This window comes from Syngnathus scovelli, chromosome 14 (genome assembly GCF_024217435.2).
Source record: "Syngnathus scovelli strain Florida chromosome 14, RoL_Ssco_1.2, whole genome shotgun sequence".
Lineage (NCBI taxonomy): Eukaryota > Metazoa > Chordata > Actinopteri > Syngnathiformes > Syngnathidae > Syngnathus > Syngnathus scovelli.
Window position 1 is genome coordinate 8,944,950 of NC_090860.1, and position 22,210 is coordinate 8,967,159.

Genomic DNA, 22,210 nt, shown 5'->3' on the forward strand with positions numbered 1-22,210 from the left:
TCAGAACATTTTAAATCAATTTTATTTATCTCCTATCTCTACTAAATCGTTCAATTTGCAAAAAAAAAAAAAAGGACATTCTAATTCCTTTTCATACCTGCTGGTGACCCCGTGTCAGGTCCCTCTTAGTTTTTTGCAGAGGATGGGGGTTGTGAGGGTGGCAGCAAATTGGCAATGCTTCAGTTAACATAGTGCTCATGAGAACCATGGTCGGGTGGAGGTTTGTTTCGAGTTTGAGCCTTTGATCAGAGACACTAATCTCCAACTTGGCTGCAGTGCTTAGAGAGTTAAAAAGGGATCATCTACCAAATTATTCTCAGAGCCCGCTCGGTCTTTGTATAACTCTGCTGGGTAGCTTTTAATTTGTATCGGATGTCACGCGTTATTGTCGATACATGACAACAGGCCTCTGATGTATCCTGGACTATTTGAGATCAAAATTAATTATGGACAAAAGCTGGAGTGACAAAATAAAAAAGTGTGAATGTCAACATTAGCATCAAGATTTCATGAAGGAGGTTTTCAAAATTGCTCACCTGTGGTTGTGCAGTTGCCAGAAGAATTCCACTTTCCCGAGTTGCTTGGCCGTCTGCTGAGATTCAAATCCAGATGCACGACGGTTCGCCTGTTGCCATTCTTGTCAGTAACCTCGGCGAAGAATTTGGGCTCGTCCGTGTTGCTGGAGCTGTCTCGATCATTGTCTGAGAGCGGTACTCTGCGATGGTTGAGCTTCGGGCTTGGGGACATGCTCAGGAGACCGTTGGAGGTAGCAGGTGAAGATGGGCTTTTAGTGTGAGGTTTAGCTAAGGGTGGGAGTTCATGAATATGGGAAAGAGGCAACCGTAGCCCCTCAGCAAGCTTCCCTTGACTGACCCTAACATGAATATTTCTGTTTGATTCTCTCGATTGTCCATCTGAGCTGGTTCCTGGGTACGAATCAGAAGACCCTGACCCATTTGGGCTTGTTTGACTGACACGTTGCACATTCCCCTCCAAATCCTGGACTTTAACGACCACCCGCGCCCCCTTTTCCCTCCGGTTGCTTTCACCGTGCAGCTGCTGGGTGGACTTGACTGTCGTGCTCTCTGTTGGGAACTTCTTGACAGGCCGAAGGTTGCTGCCACTTTCCCTTCGGGTCAGGCCTACCATCAGGCTGCAGGAGGCTGATTGAAAACTCTGCTCGTTGTCATACTCTGAGAAGTCATTGGAGAAATCCACATCTGAGTCAAATGTCCTGTTGTCCTCCATAAAGTCCCAGACCTCCTGGTTGAAGGGTATCTCCATGGGCAGGAGAGGATTACTGACTACATTGATAAAATAACTTGGAGACTCTTGGACAGATGATGGTGTATCTGCAATCTCCTCCATTGTAGAGAATTTGGTTACACTATTCCTAGCAGGACGATGAAAGGATGGAGTTCCATTTGAAGTGTCTGTCATCATCTGACTGTGTGGGGAACACTTTGCAGAATTTTTCCCTCCCTTCATCTTTATCTTTCTGCTCTTTGTTGCTGTTTGCTCAAGAGAACTTAAGTTGCTGTTACCGACGACCTCACCTCCTGGGTCAACCTCCGGCCCCTCGACGTAATCCCGCATTTTCCCGTCCTGGTTACCCATTTTGATTTTGTTGGCACAATCCCTGCATAGGGATAAGAGGTCGGCCAACAACTGGTGGTGCTCTGCAGGCCGCAAGCAGAGCTCTGCAACCGCAGCCTTTTTTGCCCGCTGGTAGCTGAGGGGTTTGCCCAAGGAGTTGGAAGACTGGCCTCTTTGTTTGGACACAGCGAGATCCTCCTTTCCACAGTCATGGTCATTACGGGTCCAGGCTGAAGGAGGGGTGAGGCTCTTGTACTTGAAACTCGGGACGGGACGCTTTGGGAAATAAAGGCTGATGTTGCTGAGCTCACGGATGGGCACATACAGAAGCAAAACAGTATGTGTTCCCTCCATGACGGGTGCCATGTTGGTCACCAAAAATCTCTCAGCAGGTGGTCTACCTGCAGATGGATTTGACTGTTCATCCTATGGCCCATCCTGATGCTGTTACAAAGTACACAGCAAAACAAAATATATGAAATGTGCATAAAAAGATAAATATTGTTGACATTTACACCATTACATCATTAGCTGCGTATTATTATTATTATTTTTAATTATGGACAGTGACATTGACTAAAGTTCAAAGTCAACCCGGCTTGCTAAATGGTAAAATAACAAATCCCGGCATTTGACGTGTTAGCACCACAAGAAAGCTGAAACATTAATGATGAGATGGCACAGTCAGTAAATGTTTCATGATATGCAGTCCCTATTTTAGTCGCGTTTGCCTTCTTTCCTCATTTTCTGATAAACCACGCACGTTTATTTTTTTTAATTTTTATTCCAATCAGCTATGGACAACTTTTAACACTTGGAAATTGTCTCTGCTGTTTACATCTTAATTCCACGGGGTTGATGTCACCTTGCAACACAACGATAGCATCATTTGACTGGCATTTGCGACGCTGCTCAGAAAATTACAAAAATAAATTATGAGATATTGCGCAATATTTACTGCAAAATTCACAACAGAACACTAGATGTCTTATCAGATTTACATTGCTTCAGTTTGCAGGACTGGGTTACGGTGGAAAAGCAAAGTGCGCAATCTGCAAGTGCGCCTGCAGTATGTTAAATCGGGACACTTCGTCAAAAACAAAACATATATTTACTTACCCAATTCACTGGCAAGATATTTTTTTTGGTCATGTCTGTGATGCAGCTTGCAACCAGCCAGAAGGACTTACCGCTGATTTACTGGGGTCTTCCTCCACGATTGACAAGACTCTGATCCAATAGATGGAATCTGCACTGCCCAACTGTGATGTTATTGGCTCATTTTCAATGAGACCTGCTTCTAAACATTTTTAGCCAGTGCGGCTGCAGCACGCAGGTGGGCCAAGGTCTCTATCGGTAGTTCACAACAATGTATTCAGTTTTTTTTTTTTTGGTGGAAGCTTTCGGTGTTCCTTAGAATTTGACGTGTGCTGTAGACGTTGCAAAAGCACGCAGATTATTTTTTTCTCTTTCCCCCATCTTTTTCCCGCAGCCCTAAAGCTAACCAGTGCCACCCAGTGGGCAATCTTGGGGTTGAACCTAGGTCCCATTTGGATTCATTATATTAAGTCACCGTTTTTTATGGTTGATTTGGTCGTAGTTTATTCTTGTATAGCATCAGCGAGGTACACAAGAGTAAGGTATTAATACTATAGCATTGATATTTACCTAGAAATCAGAAATTAACAGCTCACGAAAAAATGATATACAGTTGCATAGCTATATTAGAAATAAAAGAAATATTACAAAATTTATAATACATCTCAGCGGTTGAATGAAAAAAAAAGTAACTCGTGGATTCAATAGATTCAGAATGAAATATTTTTCATTTTATTTAATTTTAAATATTGCTTCCAGCAAACAAAAACTTAGAAAAACGTAAAATGTATCACCATGTCAAGCAATTAAAACTCGGCATAATCAAAATTATTTGAAATAGGTAAGAATCGGTCTTCTGAAAAGTATTTTCATACATGCATTAATCTGTGTGCTTCACTTTTAAAATTTAGCAGAATAAACTTTCCAGCATTGCAATTAATTTCGACCACCGATATAGCAGACGCTGTACATCTTGAGATGACACGCATAACCTATATCAGGGAACACTCATTTGTCATTGACTCTCCTTTAGCTGTTGCCAAAAGTGCTTTTCACTGATGAGATCATTTCAAATTGCATCGATATAGATATCTTGGCTATTAAGAAGTAACCACATCAAATTCTTAAAAGTGAAACATTCTTTGGTCAGTGATTAAATGTGTTTTTTGGGGCGTGTGGGGCAGACTGGGTCAAGTAATAATGAAAAGAAAATTTTTCCGAGAACAGGATAAGATTTTTTTTTTTACAGGACTCTTTAATAGGTACATCTGCATGCACATTGCAATGAAAAACAATTTTAGTGAAGAATATTAATCATCAATTGAATTGCAATTGCCTAGCAGGTAACGCCATCATTATATATGTACGCTCATAGTCACTGACAGTTTAAGGCCGCTAGAGGGTAGCATTGGATTAAATTTAATGAGCGCATACAGTTATTGCACACGATAACACTGAATGACTGATGCGTACTACATATAATTCCTCAAATCCCAAACGTGTGAATTTTCAGGAACTAAAATGACTTTCATAAATTTCTGCAGCTTCTAAGGTCGTTTTTTTTTGTTTACTATCATGCATCCTTGGCTCGGGACCCATCTGTGGCCAAACATTGTTTAGACGTGTTGATCGTCTGAGCTCATAAATTGAAGCAAATGAAATAAAGTGCACGCATGCACGGTCTATTTTGCAAGGTTTCCGAGCGCGTTTGTCTCAAATAAACAAGACTGATTGTTATTATCGTGGTTTGAATATGTCCCAGTGTAGACACGTTCTGAAAGCTGACGTCGCAGATGTGTGTATTTTTTTTCTCCTTGTTTCCACGCCACGGCGTCCACCGTCGCCCCAGTCAGCATCAGCATCAGCATCCTATCTGTACACTCTCCTCCTTCCTCCTCCTCCTTCCTTTCCTTCCACCCCCTCCTCCTCCCCCGGGGCCACCGGTGAAGGAGGCTTGTGCACCGGGGTTTGGCTGGCAGTCTCGCCGCTGTATGACCGTGGATTAACTGCATGCTCACGTCGACCAGGAAGAGGAGCCAGCGCTTGAGCGGGCTCACTTGCAGCCATGGCTGAAGGTGGAGAAGGAGAGGATGAGATTCAGTTCCTCAGAACTGTGAGTACACGTTTCCTGATGTGATGCTCTGCAGACTTCTCTTTGTCGTAAATATTATTCTCATCTCATGCAAAGGAGGTTGTTTTTTAAATCAAGTGCTAATCAAGTGGGATTTTATTTTAAATTTCCGTCATAACATAAATAACCTGATGAGCCTTGTGCACATCTTGACGACGGTGATAATACTCGCGCTTTATTGTTTGAGCAGATTCCATAGTGTGCTATGCAAATGCACTATGCAGTCTTAGGAGGAAGTTGACAACAAGTCCATCAAGCTCATCATGCTGCATCTCAAATCTTTCTCAATATTGTAACAGTGACTTTTATCTGTCATTAAATTATTTACAGAATAATTCACCAGTCAAAAAGCCTCATAAGAAGTCTTGTGCATGCTTTGTGCTACATACTGTACGCTCACAATTACAGTTCCTCTTCCATGAGTAGTCACAAAAATTTGCTTTTGTAACGATAATTATGTGCAGTTATGATTGACACTGTCAGATACATATTAATTTACATTGATTAGAATAGGCAGTACATCATCAAGACAGTTATATAGATGGTCTGTAATGTTTTGGTTTACAGTACTTATTAAAGGGATTAACGGATTTATAGTCAATTTCATTAGAATGAAAGCAGCTTTTAATAATTTACAAGCTACCTAAGAGGTGAAATATTACAAACAATTCTCAGTATGAGATGCAAAACATTGCTGGAACAACAACTATACAGGCTCATACAGTTATGTTTATAATGGCACACATTTTTCTTCTGGATCCTTTAAGATTGTGTACCTAATATTATGACCCGTGAATGAATGTATTTAAATGTGATAGCCTGGCAGTGAGAGCAGACAGTTGCTCCAGGCTTGGTCTGTGCAGCAACATCAGCAAAGGTCTACGCAGCTAAGCGTAGCAAGATTTATTCAAATGTTCATTGTTATTCCTGATCGTAGCCATCCAGCATGATTAGAACAGACAAGGTGCGATGTGATACGCAGTGTAGGCTGCCTTGGTAGAAGTTTAAAGAAACAATACTGTCGGCCTAATATAGCACAGCCTTTTGGCACTAACCACGTACGCAAGTGATGGAGTCTTGAATGTGTAGCCGCTGCACTTCCTTCCCCCAAGAACAGCAGTGATCTTTTAAAACGTTCTTTTCTCTCGCTCACTGTCGTCAGATACCTCCTGCTCGTTTGTCCTCACAGCCACTCAACCTTTTAACCGCAGTGCATAGAGGTCACCAAATCCGCCCGCCTCCCTCTCCTAAATGGAACTGACATTCTACCCCATTCTGACATTCTTTTTTTCTGGGAAAGAATAAAAATGGGATAATTTCATAATCACACTTTTTCCCCTTAGGCTATCCTATTTTTGGATTTGGTACTTTTAGGTCAGTGAATGAGCTTGATGTGTGTGGTGAATGCAAATGTGGGAAAAATTGTGGTGCAGTCAGGCTGCACCAGACGTGCTTCAGCAGAAATTATTCATCAGTCCAAGCACTGCATGGACGAACACACAAACACATTTATGTAGCATAGGTGATCAATTCATAACTCGTTCTTGCAGAAATGAATGCTCAACATGGATCCATGTATACAAACAGATGCATTTAAGTCACTACTTTGGCTCGCCCATATGTTCCTTGCTGGCATCCAAATGTCATCAGTTATTGGAGTCAAAGCGCTTGATAAAGCAGTTTGCAAACTGCTTCTTCTTCTCCAACAACACAAAGTAATTTCCCTGGAGTGGGAGCAGAAATTACCCCTGCTGGACTGCTGCCTATAAAGCCAACTCTGTGGGAGGAGAGGAAAAGAATTGAGGCAATACCTGAAGTTGAGTCGGTTGTGGATAATTTGGTCTTGACAGGAAGAGGAGCAGTGTTGATTGGAGACTTTGCTTCCTCCGAATGGTTCCACAAGCCACCAAACTTGTATACACCCTGTTTGAAATTGCAAATGCCTTAAGATGCACTAACATTGGCTTCATAATGAGCCGGGAATAATATGAATAGAACATCAGCTTCTGGTCACATGAATCAGACTGCTCATTATCCCACGAGTAGTTCTCTAAATGAATTGGTAGCTCACTGTGTGTTGTGTCATTAGAGTGGACACAGTAGGGAGCAAAAGGAGGGATTCGCTAAGGTATGCCGTGTGTTGATAATTAAGCGCAACCTCACTGTTGCAGGGATCCCTGTATATATGTATATATTTTAGGGACTTATTATCAGTCTGAGTGGGCGTAGTGACTTTGAAAAGACCAGACTGGCTATGTGACAATGCCGTGGCAATGCTCGGATTGTTTATGTGAAGGCTCATGTTACATTCGGGCGATGACTGGCAGTGTAGAAACAAGCAAGGAAAAAAGTGGGGAATATTATGAAGATGCACCAGCAAAAAAAAAAATGCAGATAACAGAGCAGTTTCCATTGTCACCCAATTTTCAATCCACAACAATGTCCACCCCCCCCCGCACAAATCCACCTCTACCTGTTGTCTGCATGCTAACAACATGAGCAATGCACTGCATTTATATTGCGATGATAAAACACCTCACCAGTATTTATTGCAGCGCGATGAATATAAACCATTCCCCCAAAGTGTATTCCTCTCCATTTTATATTCATTCATGGTGTCACTGTTATAATGTCAGATTCCTCATGTTTATTTGCAATATCACTTGTATGTATACAAATGTATTGCCACTAAATGGAGCTGCTGCCGTCTGAGGGTGCTGAAGATGTTATCTAATGATTGAAATCGCGACGTGTCAGATCCTGCGAGAGCGCTGCTCGTATATGAAGCTGCAAGCGGGCTCGGAGTTAAGCAGCAGTGTTCTGCAGTAGCTCAGTAAAGGAAGCTTCTCTCTGTGGAAGACATTCTTACTGTATATTTTGCGTGTCTAGGTTATATGAGTCATCTAAATTATATTTATTTTATGTTAAATTTAATTGTTTAAATCAATTTCTTAATGCATTGAGGAAGAGGAACCTGGTTCGTCCTCGCTCTTAAGAGGTACCTCAAGCTGTGCAAGCGACGGCCGTGTTACCACAGAAACATTGCCAGTGTGTCACATAATTCATTAAAAGTCTTTCCTTTGGCTGAGCTTGTGAATCATTCGCCGAGATCACTTGCATCACTATCAGCCTATAACGGGGTCCAATGTTTTTTCTTCCCACTGTGCCCCGACCGAGTAAGCCATTTAGTGAAGTGTTAACTGCAGCAATCTGGTGCTGTTTAGCTTACTTTGCCCTCCCTCGTAGGAGAAGGTGAAATTTCCTCTGAGGCTCGAGGCAAATCCCAAAAGAAAACATTTCTCTATCTTAATGCTTCGGGGAGGGTTTTTATTTCCGAAGAATGTTTTGGAATTGATTTAACTAGAAGTTTTACAGTTTGTGACAACCCCACTTGTGATGTCACATGCAAAAACAAAACAACTTCCCTGTCTTTCCCCCCTGGAGGCAGATTTTTTTTTTTTCTCGGATATTGGCGTTAAGGTAGCTTTGTCTGCACATAAGATTCATTCCCGTGTAACAACTGCAAAGTGACACAAAGGCTCTCTTCAGAACTGATGAGAAATGCCTGTTTTTTTTCCCCCACTGTCTCCCATTCTCCACTCTGTTGCAAAGACTCTCAGCTGTGCTTTAGAGTCGACACGTGACCTTCTCACCTGCGTACCATCACAGTCCCTAAAGTAAACAGAACTTGACATAACAGTTTCCCCGTATATAAGACTCTCTTTCCTGAGAATGTCCACAGAGTTTGTTTTACATCCAAAGAAGAATTGTATTTATTTGAAAAGTTACTGACCCAGCTAAAATCAGCAGTGGTCATTTGTTGACCTATCAAAACAAAGGTCATGCCAGAGTCAAGACAAAAGAAAAAGACAGAAAATAAAACAACTGCTGCAAGTGGTCTCTTGACAAAATAGTGTTATTTTGCTAGAAAACCAAAGTACCACAATTTGCTTTGTGTACAGACTGTAACAAACGCGCTGCTCGTGCTACACCCCCATTAGCCCTCCAAGAAGCTTCTTCACCTAAAAATACATGCTTCGCAAAGAGCCCCAATTCCCTCGTCAAACGAGGACGAGGAGCAGTGCATTGTTTGTTCCTCCTTCCCCCAATTACAAACCCAATTTAAAATGCTGCCACAAACCACTAATGCTGTCACGTAGCACTATTATTTTGGCATCTTATTGCACAAATGTTTATTCCTTTATTTTTGCTAAAAAAATACACAGCCCACTAATGGTCCTTCTTTGAAAAGCTCACAATGCATGTGAGAGGAGAAAAAGGAAGCTTGTCGGGCTGAAACCGCTGCACAGTTGTATTTGGGACTCCAGCTGTAACATTTTGTCAAGTACAAAGTGTTGACATCTGAGTCAGCCTATGTACACTGTTGGCTGGCAGCGGGCCCCACAACATTGGAGTCACATTAGCACCCCGATGCAAGAGTCCTAATTGATTTTAAAGAATGCTGTTGTACTTTGCCGGCACGTGAGTTGGATACAAGGAGGGGGAGTCGAGCTCTGGTTAGCCCGTAACTCTTAGAAAGCCCCTGTCCAGTGATTGGCTAAATGCATTAGTGGAGAGAAGACCTTCAATAAGCCCTACAGTCACTAAGCAAAAAATCTCCGCCAATGTTGTCGTTTTCCCATGCATCCAAAGAGCGTGATTGGTCAAAAGTAGGAAAATACCATGATGGGAGTGCTCATTGACATGCTTTTGTGCTACATACACAGGTCTCAGCGGTATAAATGGATTTTACAGTGTTCTTGCAGTTTGCACACAATGGAGACGACAGGATTATAGATTAACGCATAACAAAGGGATACGGACGTGTGTGTAAAGGGGGGAATATCATAAGGGAGTCAAATTCAATCTCAAGGTGCCCTTGGAGACTCAACTCAAGCCTAACATTCTTTTAGGGTAATTTAATTATTCTCTCTGATGACATTACAAAGCTGTGAGTCTTCAAATAACATTTATATCAGTGATCTTGGATTATTTTGGGGAGTTTGGAGAGAAATTTTCGGTCCCTTTAATATTACATGATGAAATTTAATGGCACTGAGGATCCAGTCCTTTTTTTTGTGGTGAATATTGAGGTATCAATATTATTGCGAAATTTACCATGTTCTAATTATCTAATGAAAGAAAAGAAAGTGGCAAATAAGCATCATTATCTAATTAATTCTAATAACTTCTATACCGATATATATGTATATATGCCCATATATAGATGTAATGTAGTATATTAACCCCGAACCTCAGATTATGAGGCCAACATGCTAATGACTGAAATAAATATATCATGGAAATTAACCAGGTTAGTTAGCCATTGTCCTAATGCAATTATATTAATAGCACAATTAACTATGAGCTCAGTCTTCCACTGTACTGACCCGTATGAGCACCAACTAAAATAAAGTGTGTCATGCACATCAAGGCCCCGAGGCTTATCATTTCGATTTTCATGCAGCTCTTTAAAACGAACGAGTGAGTAGCAAAATGTGTGTGCATGCATCACATGAAGCAGCTTTCATCAGCCTGTACTGTAACATACCGTCAATGTCTATGTATAATGCTACTTTATTACCACAGCATTCTGCTCTCAGCACATTTCTCACACTGGCCATTGTACAACAACCCCCCCCCCCCCCCCCCTCCTCATCCCGTAACGCCACATATCAGCAGATTTCTGCTGAGTCTGCTGTCACAAAGAGTAACTAGTATGAGTTCAGTTCATCGTGTTTAAGCAACAGTAGCACTGGATGCTTGTTTTCAGCATTTTTTTTTTTTTCAGAGGGGGAAAAAAAGCAGAAGTAGCTTCTGGTAAAAGGGGATAATTGAACTGATATGCAATCAAACTGGCAGCAAGTGCTTAGCAACAGTGGAAGAAAACTTCACTGCAGTGACGCATCTGCATGAATGTTGTATGACATCCTTTTTAGCATTACAGTATTTGCATGCTAACAAATCTTTTTTTAAAACGGCTGTAGAAGCAATAGAAATGGTGTGGTGTTTTAATTTTTTACAAAATGTTCTATGTTAGTCCAAAACAAAATACATGTAATCATTTAGGCAAGCTATTCATTTTCTTTCAAATTCTGGAATGTTCCAATCAATTGCTTCAAACTAATTTGCAGCATACAAGCAGTGTAAATAGCCTTAAAGAGATTGGGCGGGCTCAAAGGGATCAGCCATGGATGTGTTTGATCATTACATTTAGAAAGGAAAACCTCCCAATTAGCCAGTGGGGAGAGAGAAAAACAACTACGCGTGCGTGTGTGTGTTAAGCTTTAACGCTGTGTGGTGTACTTCACTTTTATATTTGCAGAATATGCTGGAGGAATATAAAATGATTGCTCATAGGAAAATGTGTTTGGCATTCAGGGTGTTGCTCTATAATTCTTTGACCTCACAAATGGTCTGGATGGTGGATATTATACGTAGAATATAACCTGTTACCCATTATTTTATTTTCTAGAAACCCTGCCACGGTTTGTTTTCACACTGCCAAATTGAAATTCTGAACTGCTGCCAAACCAGTGACAGAGACTTGGCCACATCTTGACTATTTTATGGAGAAATCCAAAGAGTTCATATGTTTATTCCCTTTAAAACTTATATAAATTCAGCAATTTGGTATAATCAGTCACAAATGATCTGCAATCACTATTGCACTGCTAGTGCAATGGCGAAGTGACCACCTGATAGTCCCAAGGCATCTGGCCAAAGGATTTGGGGGTGGCCATGTGCTCTGCACGAGTGCACACTCAGATTGAAGTCTGTTTTGTCTTGACAGGATGATGAAGTGGTGCTCCAGTGCGTGGCTTGCATCCAGAAGGAGAATCGAAAGTTTTGCCTGGCAGCTGAGGGGCTGGGCAACCGGCTGTGTTACCTGGAACCAACGTCCGAGGCAAAGGTAAGCTACCTCCTATCCAACCATCCAAGAAATAGTACCAGCTACCATTTCAGTTACCTATGTTGCCCTCAACCATGTCTCACAATGAGTATTTGTGTTAATTGGGGAGTGGTAATGAACTCTCTTCCTATATCGAGTGGTAATTAAACCCATTTGATTGATTTTTTTCCCTTATGGCGCTCTATCTTCTACATTGGCATCCTGTTCAACCCATAGCAGATAAAGATTCACTGAAAGAGTGAGCTGATCTGGTAATGAGGCAGCAAAACAGTGTGTATGTGCTTTACATGGTAACCAATCAATTGGATTGTTGATTGTGATTAACCAACTGCAGGTCAATCCTGTCAGTGTCTTTGTATTAACACCAGCAGAAAGTATCAAATCAGTTCTTCCCTGCTATCTTCATTGAAACTGAAGACAGGAAAGAAATCGTAACCCTTTCTGTTGCTATAAATAAATGATGTGATATAGCCAAGGCATCACCCAGCAATGCTACGTATTTGCCCCACGATTGGTGGTGAGCTAAACATCAAGTCACAAAAGCTGCTTAGCCCTGCGAGTGTGTATCCTGACACTCATCATCCACTCCAGCTCCACTGGACCTTCATTTTACCGCCATGCTCTATAGGGCAGTTCAACAATGCTCGGAGGGGCAAAGGTCTGCTGGTAATCATCCGCAGAGATAGAGGTGGGCGGAGCTATATTGCTTCCATCTGGCTATTTAGTTCAATCTACTGTCACAGGGCGTTCTAATACAGCTTCGTTGTTGTTACTTACTTTTTTTAAATTACTTACGAATCGACTTACTTCCGTTTCTTTGCATAGGCTAATTGCGTTTGTCGATTGTAATTTGAGATTTGCATTAAATTGTTCAATCCAGTCCAAAAAACAATTAGGGCAAAGTGTGCTAATTACTAACCCGAGTTGCTCCGTTGTGTTGCTGCAGTACGTCCCTCCAGACCTATGCATCTGTACCTTCGTGCTGGAACAGTCCCTCTCAGTCCGGGCCCTCCAAGAGATGCTGGCTAAAAGTGGACAGAACAATGAAGCGGTGAGCAGTGCTACACACACATCACATTGAAACTGAAACATAAATGATGTTGTGGACTCATATACTGCTGTGTTGGTACATATTTGGAAATTATGCTAATTTGCAGTATCTGCAGTCAGCATAGTTTAAGTTTACAGATTAATAGCCTAAATAAAGCCACTGCAGTGATCAGGGGACCCTGGTTGCCAAGAGGTCCTGGTCTGCATGAATATTTATGTGTAGGAAGGACACGCAGTAGTGCAATTTAGCCTCACAGTTTTCTTTGGGAGAAACAAACTTTGCACAAAAAGATCATTATCAAGCTACTTCGAGAATAATGAGACCAGCTGCAGGTTAGGGAAACTTTAAATCAATACAAGGGGAATTTATCATCATTTGCCTCTATTTTTTCCTCAATATTAATGTTTCCGGTTTCATTCGTGTCGATTTATTCCATTGTTGTGTTTTATTTTCTGAGTAAACGCAGCCCGGTTCGATGGGTATGCTCACCTCGCATAGCATTTGAATTTTCGTCTTTATTGCACGATGCAGTAAAAGTTTTTAATAGGAACTGTGGTTGATGTGGATTACTGGTGGTAAACGTATAGAATTTACTACTCTCTGAATAGAGAGGGACAAATAAATTAGCTCCCTTCCATTATGTTTGTGTCAGAGTATTTTGCCCTAAGGGCATTCTGTTGGTTGTTCATCGCCGTATCGTTTCTTTCATATAATTCTTGTTAGTTAAGCTTACATTTGTCACCGTATCTTCTTTTAGTACCGTATTTTCCGCACTATAAGGCGCACCGGATTATAAGGCGCACCTTCAATGAATGGCCCATTTAAAAACTTTGTCCATATATAAGGCGCACCGGATTATAAGGCGCACCTTCAATTTTAAAACTTTGTCCATATATAAGATACATTTGGCCCGCGAGCCGGACTTTGGACACGCCTGCTGTAGTGGCTCAATATTGGTCCACATAAAAGGCGCAGCTGATTATAAGGCGCACTGTCGGCTTTTGAGAAAATTGGAGGTTTTTAGGTGCGCCTTATAGTGCGGAAAATACGGTAACTGTGACTTGGATGAAGTACAAGTCTCCAATGATTGAGCAAAAAAAAAAAAAATCGCCATCACTTGGAGTCCTCAGCTTTTCAGCCTGTTCACTTTAATGTCACGTGGCTAATGATGTCGAGAAGTCCAATAAATCCTCAGCTGTTAGCGGATTCATACCCATTGCCTTGACGTTGGAGATAAATGGAGGTATCAAGGCTGCAGCTTTTGCCGCTGTAAAGGACTGCCTGTGAGAAGATGAGACCATTGGTTCCGCCACTCCTGGCAGGGAATTATGGGAAAAGGGAGCTATGGGAAAAGGGAGCTCAAAATATTAAACACTGAGGTAATGCTCAATTACACATATTTTCATGAGTTCAACGATAGCCCTATTACACCGGGGCTTTTTAAATCCAATAAACTCATGAGACCACTCAATGAGACATTTTTCATTTGGGAAATTAGTGTTTGATCTAGATCAGGAAGTTCTTCTACATTTAATGAAAATAAACTCAAAGCTGCAAGGTAATATGAAGCTAGCTGTCGCATCTTCACGCACATCAGGGAGCACAAGGCCATTCAAATCAGTGTGGCCCCAGTAAAGCCCTTCCGGCAGTTTATTTTATATTTTCTCAGCCTCCATATATATCAGTCAAGCCGTCCTTTAGCCCAGGGAGAGGAAAAAAAATGTGGAGCCATCCCTGGATGGACTATGGCGCCTTCTAACAAATGCAGGTTACATCACCCATGTCGGAAAGTAACTCTGTCATAAAGCAAGGACTCCCTGTAGGCCTATTGATTGTTTCAAAGAAATAGAAGATGGTCTTATTCCATTTATATATTTCTGCAAAATGGAGGTGCCACTGTAGACTTGGTTCAGGTTGAGAGTTAGCAGAGCTTGTAATACTGCACTGTTTCCAGGATGAAGATAAAATGACTATTTTCTAAACCTTTAGTTTCAAATATCCCAGCGAATTTTTAGGGTTCTTAAATCTGTTATGGTGTAAATTTTCCCACCCGCGCATATTTGTTATCAATATCGTCTGCCTCTTCCTCATTCTTTGCCTTAGCTGAAATGTCACTGAATGAAGCACCATTAAAGGAGAGCTGGAGGTTGAATATGTCAAGTCCAAGGCGCGGAAATCAATAAGGTTTGGAACAGATGGGCTTATCAATAGACGCTGGCTGAAGTAAATTGCAGCTTAGCTTTTTCTAGCCGAGAGACACAGGGGACACATCGCGATAACACACCACGTGCATGCCAACCTCACAGAGCTTGATATCCATCAGCAGACTAAGATCAGTCCATCAAAGAGACAGCACTGCCCTGATGACATCAAATGTGAGCCTCCATTTGTGGTTCCTTGCAGAGCACAACAATGCAAGTTTGGCTAATAATGCAAACAGCGGCACCTTGAAGTCATGCCATTAGATTAAATATGTCACTGACAGCTCCATGACAATCTGCACCATCCACCTCTTCATATATCCATTTCGATTGAAACACTTTACCTTTATAGTTCAATTAGCTACGGATGCTGCATTTTCTCATTTTAGGAATTGCGGCAGCAGCTCCCAAGTGTTTTTGAGTCTCGATCACTCGCACTGTGCTCCCTCAATATAGATGACTGCCTCACAGTGGTATAGGGGTGGGAGACTTTAGTTTATTGGTCGTGGTGATTGCAGCTGGCTGTGTCTCACTGCATTAAACTCGGTATACCTCAAAAAGCTGCACACAAATGCTGGAAGCCACTGCTGCAGTCAGCAGCAAATTACTGGCTGGCTGTGGTGGTGGGAGTCAGTGGAGCTACATATATACAAAGAACAGAATAAGGGAGATGGTGAAAGAGTGAATGATTTCAAGAATCATCTGTTAGCGGGAGGTTTGCTGCATTTTAATTTTCACGCCTACTTTGAGGATTTGGCAGACCATGCTACACAGTCCGACAGTGTTTTCTATTACATGCCCCTCGCATACCTGACGGGGTGGTAGAAAATAGCCAAGATTTTAGACCAGCTGAAACCAGGTTTAAGCTGTGGCGCAGGTACGTATGCATGTATACCGTATTTTCTGGACTATAAGGCGCACCTAAAAACCTCTAATTTTCTCAAAAGCCGATAGTGCGCCTTATAGTCCAGTGCGCCTTATATATGGACTAAATTCCTAAATTTAAACTGGCCCGAAGCAATGTGTTATAAAATCAACCATAAGTGGGCCGCTGAAGACTATGAATCATGAATCAAAAAGACTATGGATCATTACTTTGTGATTATAAAGTAATTTGTTGTGTCTGAAGATGAAATAAAAAAGATAAAATAGAGAATGATTTGATTTGGATTAAAAATCTGACATGATGCATTAATGGTGCGCCTTATAGACTATGAATCATGAATCAAAAAGACTATGGATCATTATTTTGTGATTATAAAGTAATTTGTTGCGTCTGAAGTTGAAATAAAAAAGATAAAATGGAGAATGATTTGATTTGGATAAAAAAATCTGACATGATGCATTAATGGTGCGCCTTATATAAGGACAAAGTTTTAAAATGGGCCATTCATTGAAGGTGTGCCTTATAGTCCGGTGCGCCTTATAGTTCGGAAAATACGGTACATAATATACTAGTATTACATGGGCACTTTTATTGTGACAGACATTTATTCCTTCTAAAACATACTTTGTACCAACCACACTGACGAGAAATTCTTAGAATAATGAAACTCTTGTCTTACCTTAATGCTTCCTAGAGGCTGATAAGAAAGGTGAGTATAATAAAGGCGTTTCCAGCTGAACAAAAGCAGCATCAAAATTTCTCCACCTTTAGAGATATCATTTGTTCCCTTCCTGCATCTTAAATCACACAAGTGTGTCCACTTGTCCAATTCCTTGCTTTCCACATTCCTCTTGTTGGATTGCTGGAAAGATGACCCAGTATCCTTGCACATATCTTAGAAGGAGACGACCCCTTCCTTAAGATATGGGTTCCCAGCATGAGGCTGTCTTTCTCTGGTTCTCGCACAGGTCATATATTGTAGCTTCAGCTGACATGTAATTTACGTCATGATGGATATGTGTGAATTATATCCTCAGGCAGCGCAGAGTGGTGGGCACAAGACTCTACTGTACGGACATGCCATCCTCCTACGACACTCTTTCAGTTCCATGGTAAGAATATATAAGACATTAATCTGAATTATAGCGGGAGCCGAATGTGGTATATGACAAGACAATAGCTTTTTTTTTTAGATAAAAAATGTCTTTGCGTCATGATGTGTTAACAATACAAAGTGGTTATCTAAATTGCACGTTTTGATTCATTATTAAAACCTGAGTTCTTAAAATTTGGGTATGCTTCCCACTGCTCCTAACACAATTTCGACATTGTCATGGAATTTTTCCAATTAATTTAAACGTGTGTTTCCGTGTGTGTTGACCACAGTACCTGGCTTGTTTGAAGACATCAAGGTCACAAACCGATAAGTTATCATTTGATGTCGGCCTACAGGAAGATTCAACAGGTAAAAAAAAAAGCAAAAGCATTAGTTTGTTTTAATCCTCTACAGATTCCCTCTCTCTCGCTCTCTCTCAGAAACTCCTCTTCCTCTATCTCTTGGTTGTTCTTGAGCAAATATCTCCGTGTGCCTTTTTATCATCACTGTTAATATTCCCGGCAGACATACTATGTGGACAGAAAATGGATTTCTTTTGTCAGAGCTGATTAGATCTCGCCAACACATTTTCAAGTCTGACCTCTTATATGCAAAGTTATTATTATTATTTTTTTTCAAAGCCCATCTTAATAGTTTCGTTTCTCAATTCATGACATGTGGGTGACAACTGTGTGGTGTTTTTTCCTGATGTACTATACCATGTATGTAAATGTGCGTATCATTGCAGGTGAGGCTTGTTGGTGGACAATCCACCCGGCCTCCAAGCAGAGATCAGAAGGAGAGAAGGTGCGCATAGGCGACGACCTCATCCTTGTCAGCGTGTCCTCTGAACGCTATCTTGTAAGTGTCTCTTGTCATGTTCACTTCAAAATGGTTTTCTTAATGCTCCCATGTGTGTGTGTTCTGAGAATGCTTCCTTATAGTGATAAAAGGTCAAATTCCTTAACTGTGAAATTTTTGCAAAATGATCATGTTACTGTCAGCGCTTTTTAAAAAGAGGTCACAGCCTGCTCTGTTATCACCCTTGTCACAATCTCATCACCCCCTTCAACACGGCTTTGTTCCATATCACACCACATTCTTCTCCCTGATCTTTGCATGACAACTTGAAACCATTAGAGCAAAATCTCTATGGCGACAGCATGCCCGTGGCGGCAGGGGCGTGGCCTTCAATATGTGAGAATGCCTTGTCATCATTAATGTCAATCTGGCAATCTGTGCTCGCTGTCACCCATGCCATACAATTGTGGGGACATGTAAGCACCTAAGGGCAGAGTACTCTGAGGAGAAAGTTCAGGACACAGCTGCCACTCAATCTGTTTGCTGGAATAAACTCTGCAGACAACATTAGGTACATCTGCAAGATCTAATTCAATACAAGAGATGTGTCATAAATTTTGCCTTTGGTGAGCATACTGTGTAAATATTGGACCTTACTGAGCTTTGAAACCACTAATTTATCTACTGAACATGATGAGATTAAACACGCTGTGCAATCTTGTGTCCTACAGCATTTATCAATCTCTAATGGCAACATCCAGGTGGACGCATCCTTCATGCAGACGTTGTGGAACGTCCATCCCATCTGTTCTGGCAGCAACATAGAGGAAGGTAGACAGCTGGGCCAACACCCGTTCTCACACGTTGTGGCAATAAAAGAGGACATTAAAGGTGACTGTATTTCTCTCCTATAGGCTATTTATTGGGTGGTCATGTGATGCGGCTGTTTCATGGGCATGATGAGGTGGTGACCATCCCGGGGTCAGACCAGAGTGAAGAGCAGCAAAGGTATGGCTTAATTTCTTGTTGTCTGACATAATTTGCAGATCATGCAGTCACCATCTCTCCAGGGGAAATTCAAACTTACACCCTGCTGTATATTTTGTTAGACACCACACGGAGAACCAGATAGCACACATGCTATGGATGTCTTGTTATTTTTATTGCCACTGGTATCTGCCCGCTGCTGGCACAGATGAGTCCGACATTATGGGATGAAAAATATGGCACATGGAAGTTGGAAGTGGGTCAAAGTCAGTCTTGGTCCAGGACTGACCTCAACTTGATCAAAAACCTTTTTAAAATAAAATAAAACAAAATAATAATATAATATTCATAAAATATATAAAATATGATATATATGTATATAATATATACGCTATCAACTTCTTATTGAAAGTCTTCCAATACCAACACATTGGATAATATTTTTTTATCTTCCTCCAAGGCACACATTCACTCAGACATGCGCGCACCGAGTCTATTTTTAGATCAGTGCATGGCAATTGTGAGAGGCAGGATTCAATAGTAATTTCCATTTTTGGCTTCCCCTCCTTTTGTGCCCTTGAAATCGCACTAAAAAAGCACGCCTCATACATTCCTCTCCAAGATGTCACTTGGAGTGATGAGCCAAGTCTTTGGTGCTATTCACTGATAAAAGGACGTTGCTGCAGCTTATCGGAGGACGCATGTGCCTGTCTTTGAACGCACCGGTCGGAGAGTCAATACATGCCAGGGTTTATTATTTGTGCTAAACACCTTCCTTTGATTATCAGTGAAAGCGAATGGATGCTTTTGTCTCACATAGGATGGATGACCTTGACTCTAAAGTGGTGTCTGGAGTTTTAAAGCACCAACAATTTCCAACACATGTTTCTTTTGTGTTGACAGGATAGTCAACTATGAGATAGGTAAAGCTGGTGCTAAGGCCAGATCCTTATGGAGGTTGGAGCCACTCCGGATCAGGTGGGTTGAGAACCGATTGCATCTTCACTGCTCTATTTTTTACCTCAATTACCTCATTCTTGAATTTCCCATCCTCTGTGTATGATTAAACAGCATAATGAGTCAAATGTTTTCATCTATTTGCTCATTTTTCCACCGAATCACGCAACACTTGATAATTAACATCCAGCGGTAATACTTCAATCAACTAATTAGTGGCTATTAGACTGTCAGGGTTTGAAGAATGCAAATTAGCCACATTCTTGTGACATCTTTTAATTTAGCTGGAGTGGGAGCCACATCCGCTGGGGTCAGCCGTTCCGGTTGCGACACCTGACTACTGGTCACTACCTAGCCCTGACCGAGGACAGGGGCTTGGTGCTGCAGGACCGAGAGAGGTCCGACACAATCTCAACTGCCTTCTGCTTCAGAGCATCTAAGGCAAGGCCACACGAACGTCTTTGCTCTACGAGTCGGCGCTTTCAATTTCTCTCTCCTCCCGTATCCAGGAGAAGCTTGAGCAGAGTCCAAAACGGGACATTGAGGGGATGGGTGTAGCAGAGATTAAATATGGAGACTCGCTCAGCTTCATAATGCACGTGGCTACGGGACTGTGGCTTTCCTACCAGGCACCTGATGTCAAATCTGCACGTTTGGGTCCTCTCAAGAGACGAGTGAGTAAAATCGCACAACATTTTGTCTCCAGCTTAGAAGGCAAAGCAGACAGATGCAAAGCTAATGAATAAATGAGTGAGAGTCTGTCGAGGAGATGATTATCGGCAGATAATGAGTTGAATAAAATGGCTATTAGATTGTAGCTCACTGTTGATCAAATTGAAACCTTCTCATCATTTAGGGTACATAGAAACATGAATAAATTATGACGTACGATATCCCCCGTTCATTTCTCCCTCTCTCTGAAGGCATGTCTACATTCCGAAGGTCACATGGATGACGGCTTGACACTGCAACGCTGTCAACATGAGGAATCTCGAGCCGCCCGGATCATCCGGAACACCACTCTCCTCTTTAACAGATTCATCAGGTATGCCAAGGTGCTTCAAGTTCAAATTAATTTGTACCTATAATGCAAATTATCACAGTGACGAAGTGCTCTGACGTAACATTCCAGATGGTAAAAATATTTAAATGGGGAACGTGACTATCTTGATTTGTCATCAAGCCATCCATCTTGTGTTCCATGTGTGGAATTGGAGGCGCTCATGGTGGGAACATGTGAGAGTGTGTCAGCCTCCCCGGAGGCGGTGACACACACACAATGCTCCAATGCTCACGACAGGAGTTATTTTTAGACAGCCAATGGAAATCATCATCTCAGCCTATCGTCATTTAGAGGGCATGTTAATGAGTGGTAGTATTTTGCCTACACGTGATCCCGATTCTGCACGTCTGTGTCTCCTTGTCAGGGATCTGGATTGTCTGGGTTTGAAGAACAAGACACTTGTGGCACTTCCAATTGAAGAGGTGCTCCAAACCCTTAACGACCTCATCACCTACTTCCTGCTCCCTGATGCTGAGTTGGAGCATGAAGAGAGGCAGATCAAGCTACGGTCCCTCAAAAACAGGCAGAATCTTTTCAAACAGGAAGTGAGTTTTAGTCCACCAGGAAATATTTGACTTACGGGGGTTCACTGGTCGTTAGCAAATTGCAAAGAACATGTTTAGTGAATTTCAATAACATCCTGCCTGACTGGAGGCAGTGCTTCATAAGTCGTCAGCAGCTCGAGTACAGTGTGAGGTTGGCATGAATGCACTGAGGCATTGTGCTTCGCCTCCAGCACCCAAATTGCTTTCATCAATTACTAAATGTCAACTGCATGCTGACTGAGGGAGGACAATAATAAGTATCCAGATGCTTTTTAACGCTGACGGGCTGCAACAACCCAAAAAAATCTCATCAACAATTCTAAATGATTAAAAATGTAAAGATTTGGGGGCATTTTTCATCACCTTATTTACCTGTTGGAATATTATTTGATCCACCCTTTTTACTTTACACTCACAAGGTCAATTTGTCACTCTAGACAGCTGACTCCGGATTTTTTCTCACCATTATAATTCATCAGCATTTTTCCATTTGGTGCGTTTAGCATAGCTGATCACTGGAGATACTTTCGAAGCAGCATAAATCACTGTGACAACAGTACAGAAGGGGACAGAGTCAAGACATTGGGGGATTGCCTTCGTAATAGCAACGCTATCTTATTTGGTGGGAATGTACATAAACACTCGATACAAGGCAATAACGGGCACCACAGATTCCAAGGTACCGTATTTTCTGGACTATAAGGCACACCTAAAAACCTATTCTCCTTTTCTCAAAAGCCGACAGTGTGCCTTATAGTCCGGTGCGCCTTATATATGTACCAAATTCTTAAATTTAAACTGGCCCGAAGCATTGTGTCATGAAATCAATCATTAGTGGCCCGCTGAAGACTATGAATCATGAATCAAAAAGACTATGGATCATTA

The 22,210-nt window shown here is 41.6% G+C and overlaps 2 protein-coding genes and 1 long non-coding RNA gene across 5 annotated transcripts in view; 1 reads left to right on the top strand and 2 right to left on the bottom strand.

Annotated features, from left to right (window-relative positions):
• LOC125980710 (formin) overlaps nucleotides 1-2,839 on the bottom strand; it is a 32,226-nt gene extending 29,387 nt beyond the window's left edge. The window contains exons 1-2 of the mRNA XM_049740145.2: nucleotides 2,716-2,839; nucleotides 537-2,040 (exon numbers count right to left, since the gene is read on the bottom strand). Of these exons, the coding sequence (XP_049596102.1) occupies nucleotides 537-1,962 (1,426 nt within the window). The 5' untranslated portion in view covers nucleotides 1,963-2,040; nucleotides 2,716-2,839. The remainder of the gene's footprint in view (nucleotides 1-536; nucleotides 2,041-2,715) is intronic.
• Nucleotides 2,840-4,634: 1,795 nt separating this feature from the next.
• LOC125980698 (uncharacterized) lies at nucleotides 4,635-12,761 on the bottom strand. Its single transcript, XR_011088073.1, has 3 exons — nucleotides 12,658-12,761; nucleotides 6,637-6,748; nucleotides 4,635-4,763 (listed from the first exon to the last, which is right to left on the bottom strand). It is a non-coding gene; the product is annotated as an uncharacterized lncRNA (long non-coding RNA).
• Nucleotides 4,659-22,210, top strand: part of LOC125980697 (ryanodine receptor 3) — a 55,575-nt gene continuing 38,023 nt past the window's right edge. For 2 of the 3 annotated variants that reach the window (XM_049740119.1, XM_049740120.1), the window contains exons 1-14: nucleotides 4,659-4,807; nucleotides 11,619-11,738; nucleotides 12,685-12,789; nucleotides 16,571-16,585; nucleotides 16,914-16,988; nucleotides 17,263-17,341; nucleotides 17,721-17,833; nucleotides 18,505-18,604; nucleotides 18,688-18,781; nucleotides 19,664-19,738; nucleotides 20,002-20,158; nucleotides 20,227-20,391; nucleotides 20,641-20,762; nucleotides 21,145-21,325. In XM_049740119.1, coding sequence (XP_049596076.1) covers nucleotides 4,760-4,807; nucleotides 11,619-11,738; nucleotides 12,685-12,789; nucleotides 16,571-16,585; nucleotides 16,914-16,988; nucleotides 17,263-17,341; nucleotides 17,721-17,833; nucleotides 18,505-18,604; nucleotides 18,688-18,781; nucleotides 19,664-19,738; nucleotides 20,002-20,158; nucleotides 20,227-20,391; nucleotides 20,641-20,762; nucleotides 21,145-21,325 — 1,449 coding nt within the window. In that variant the 5' untranslated portion in view covers nucleotides 4,659-4,759. The remainder of the gene's footprint in view (nucleotides 4,808-11,618; nucleotides 11,739-12,684; nucleotides 12,790-16,570; nucleotides 16,586-16,913; nucleotides 16,989-17,262; nucleotides 17,342-17,720; nucleotides 17,834-18,504; nucleotides 18,605-18,687; nucleotides 18,782-19,663; nucleotides 19,739-20,001; nucleotides 20,159-20,226; nucleotides 20,392-20,640; nucleotides 20,763-21,144; nucleotides 21,326-22,210) is intronic. The other variant, XM_049740121.1, reaches the window with a different exon arrangement.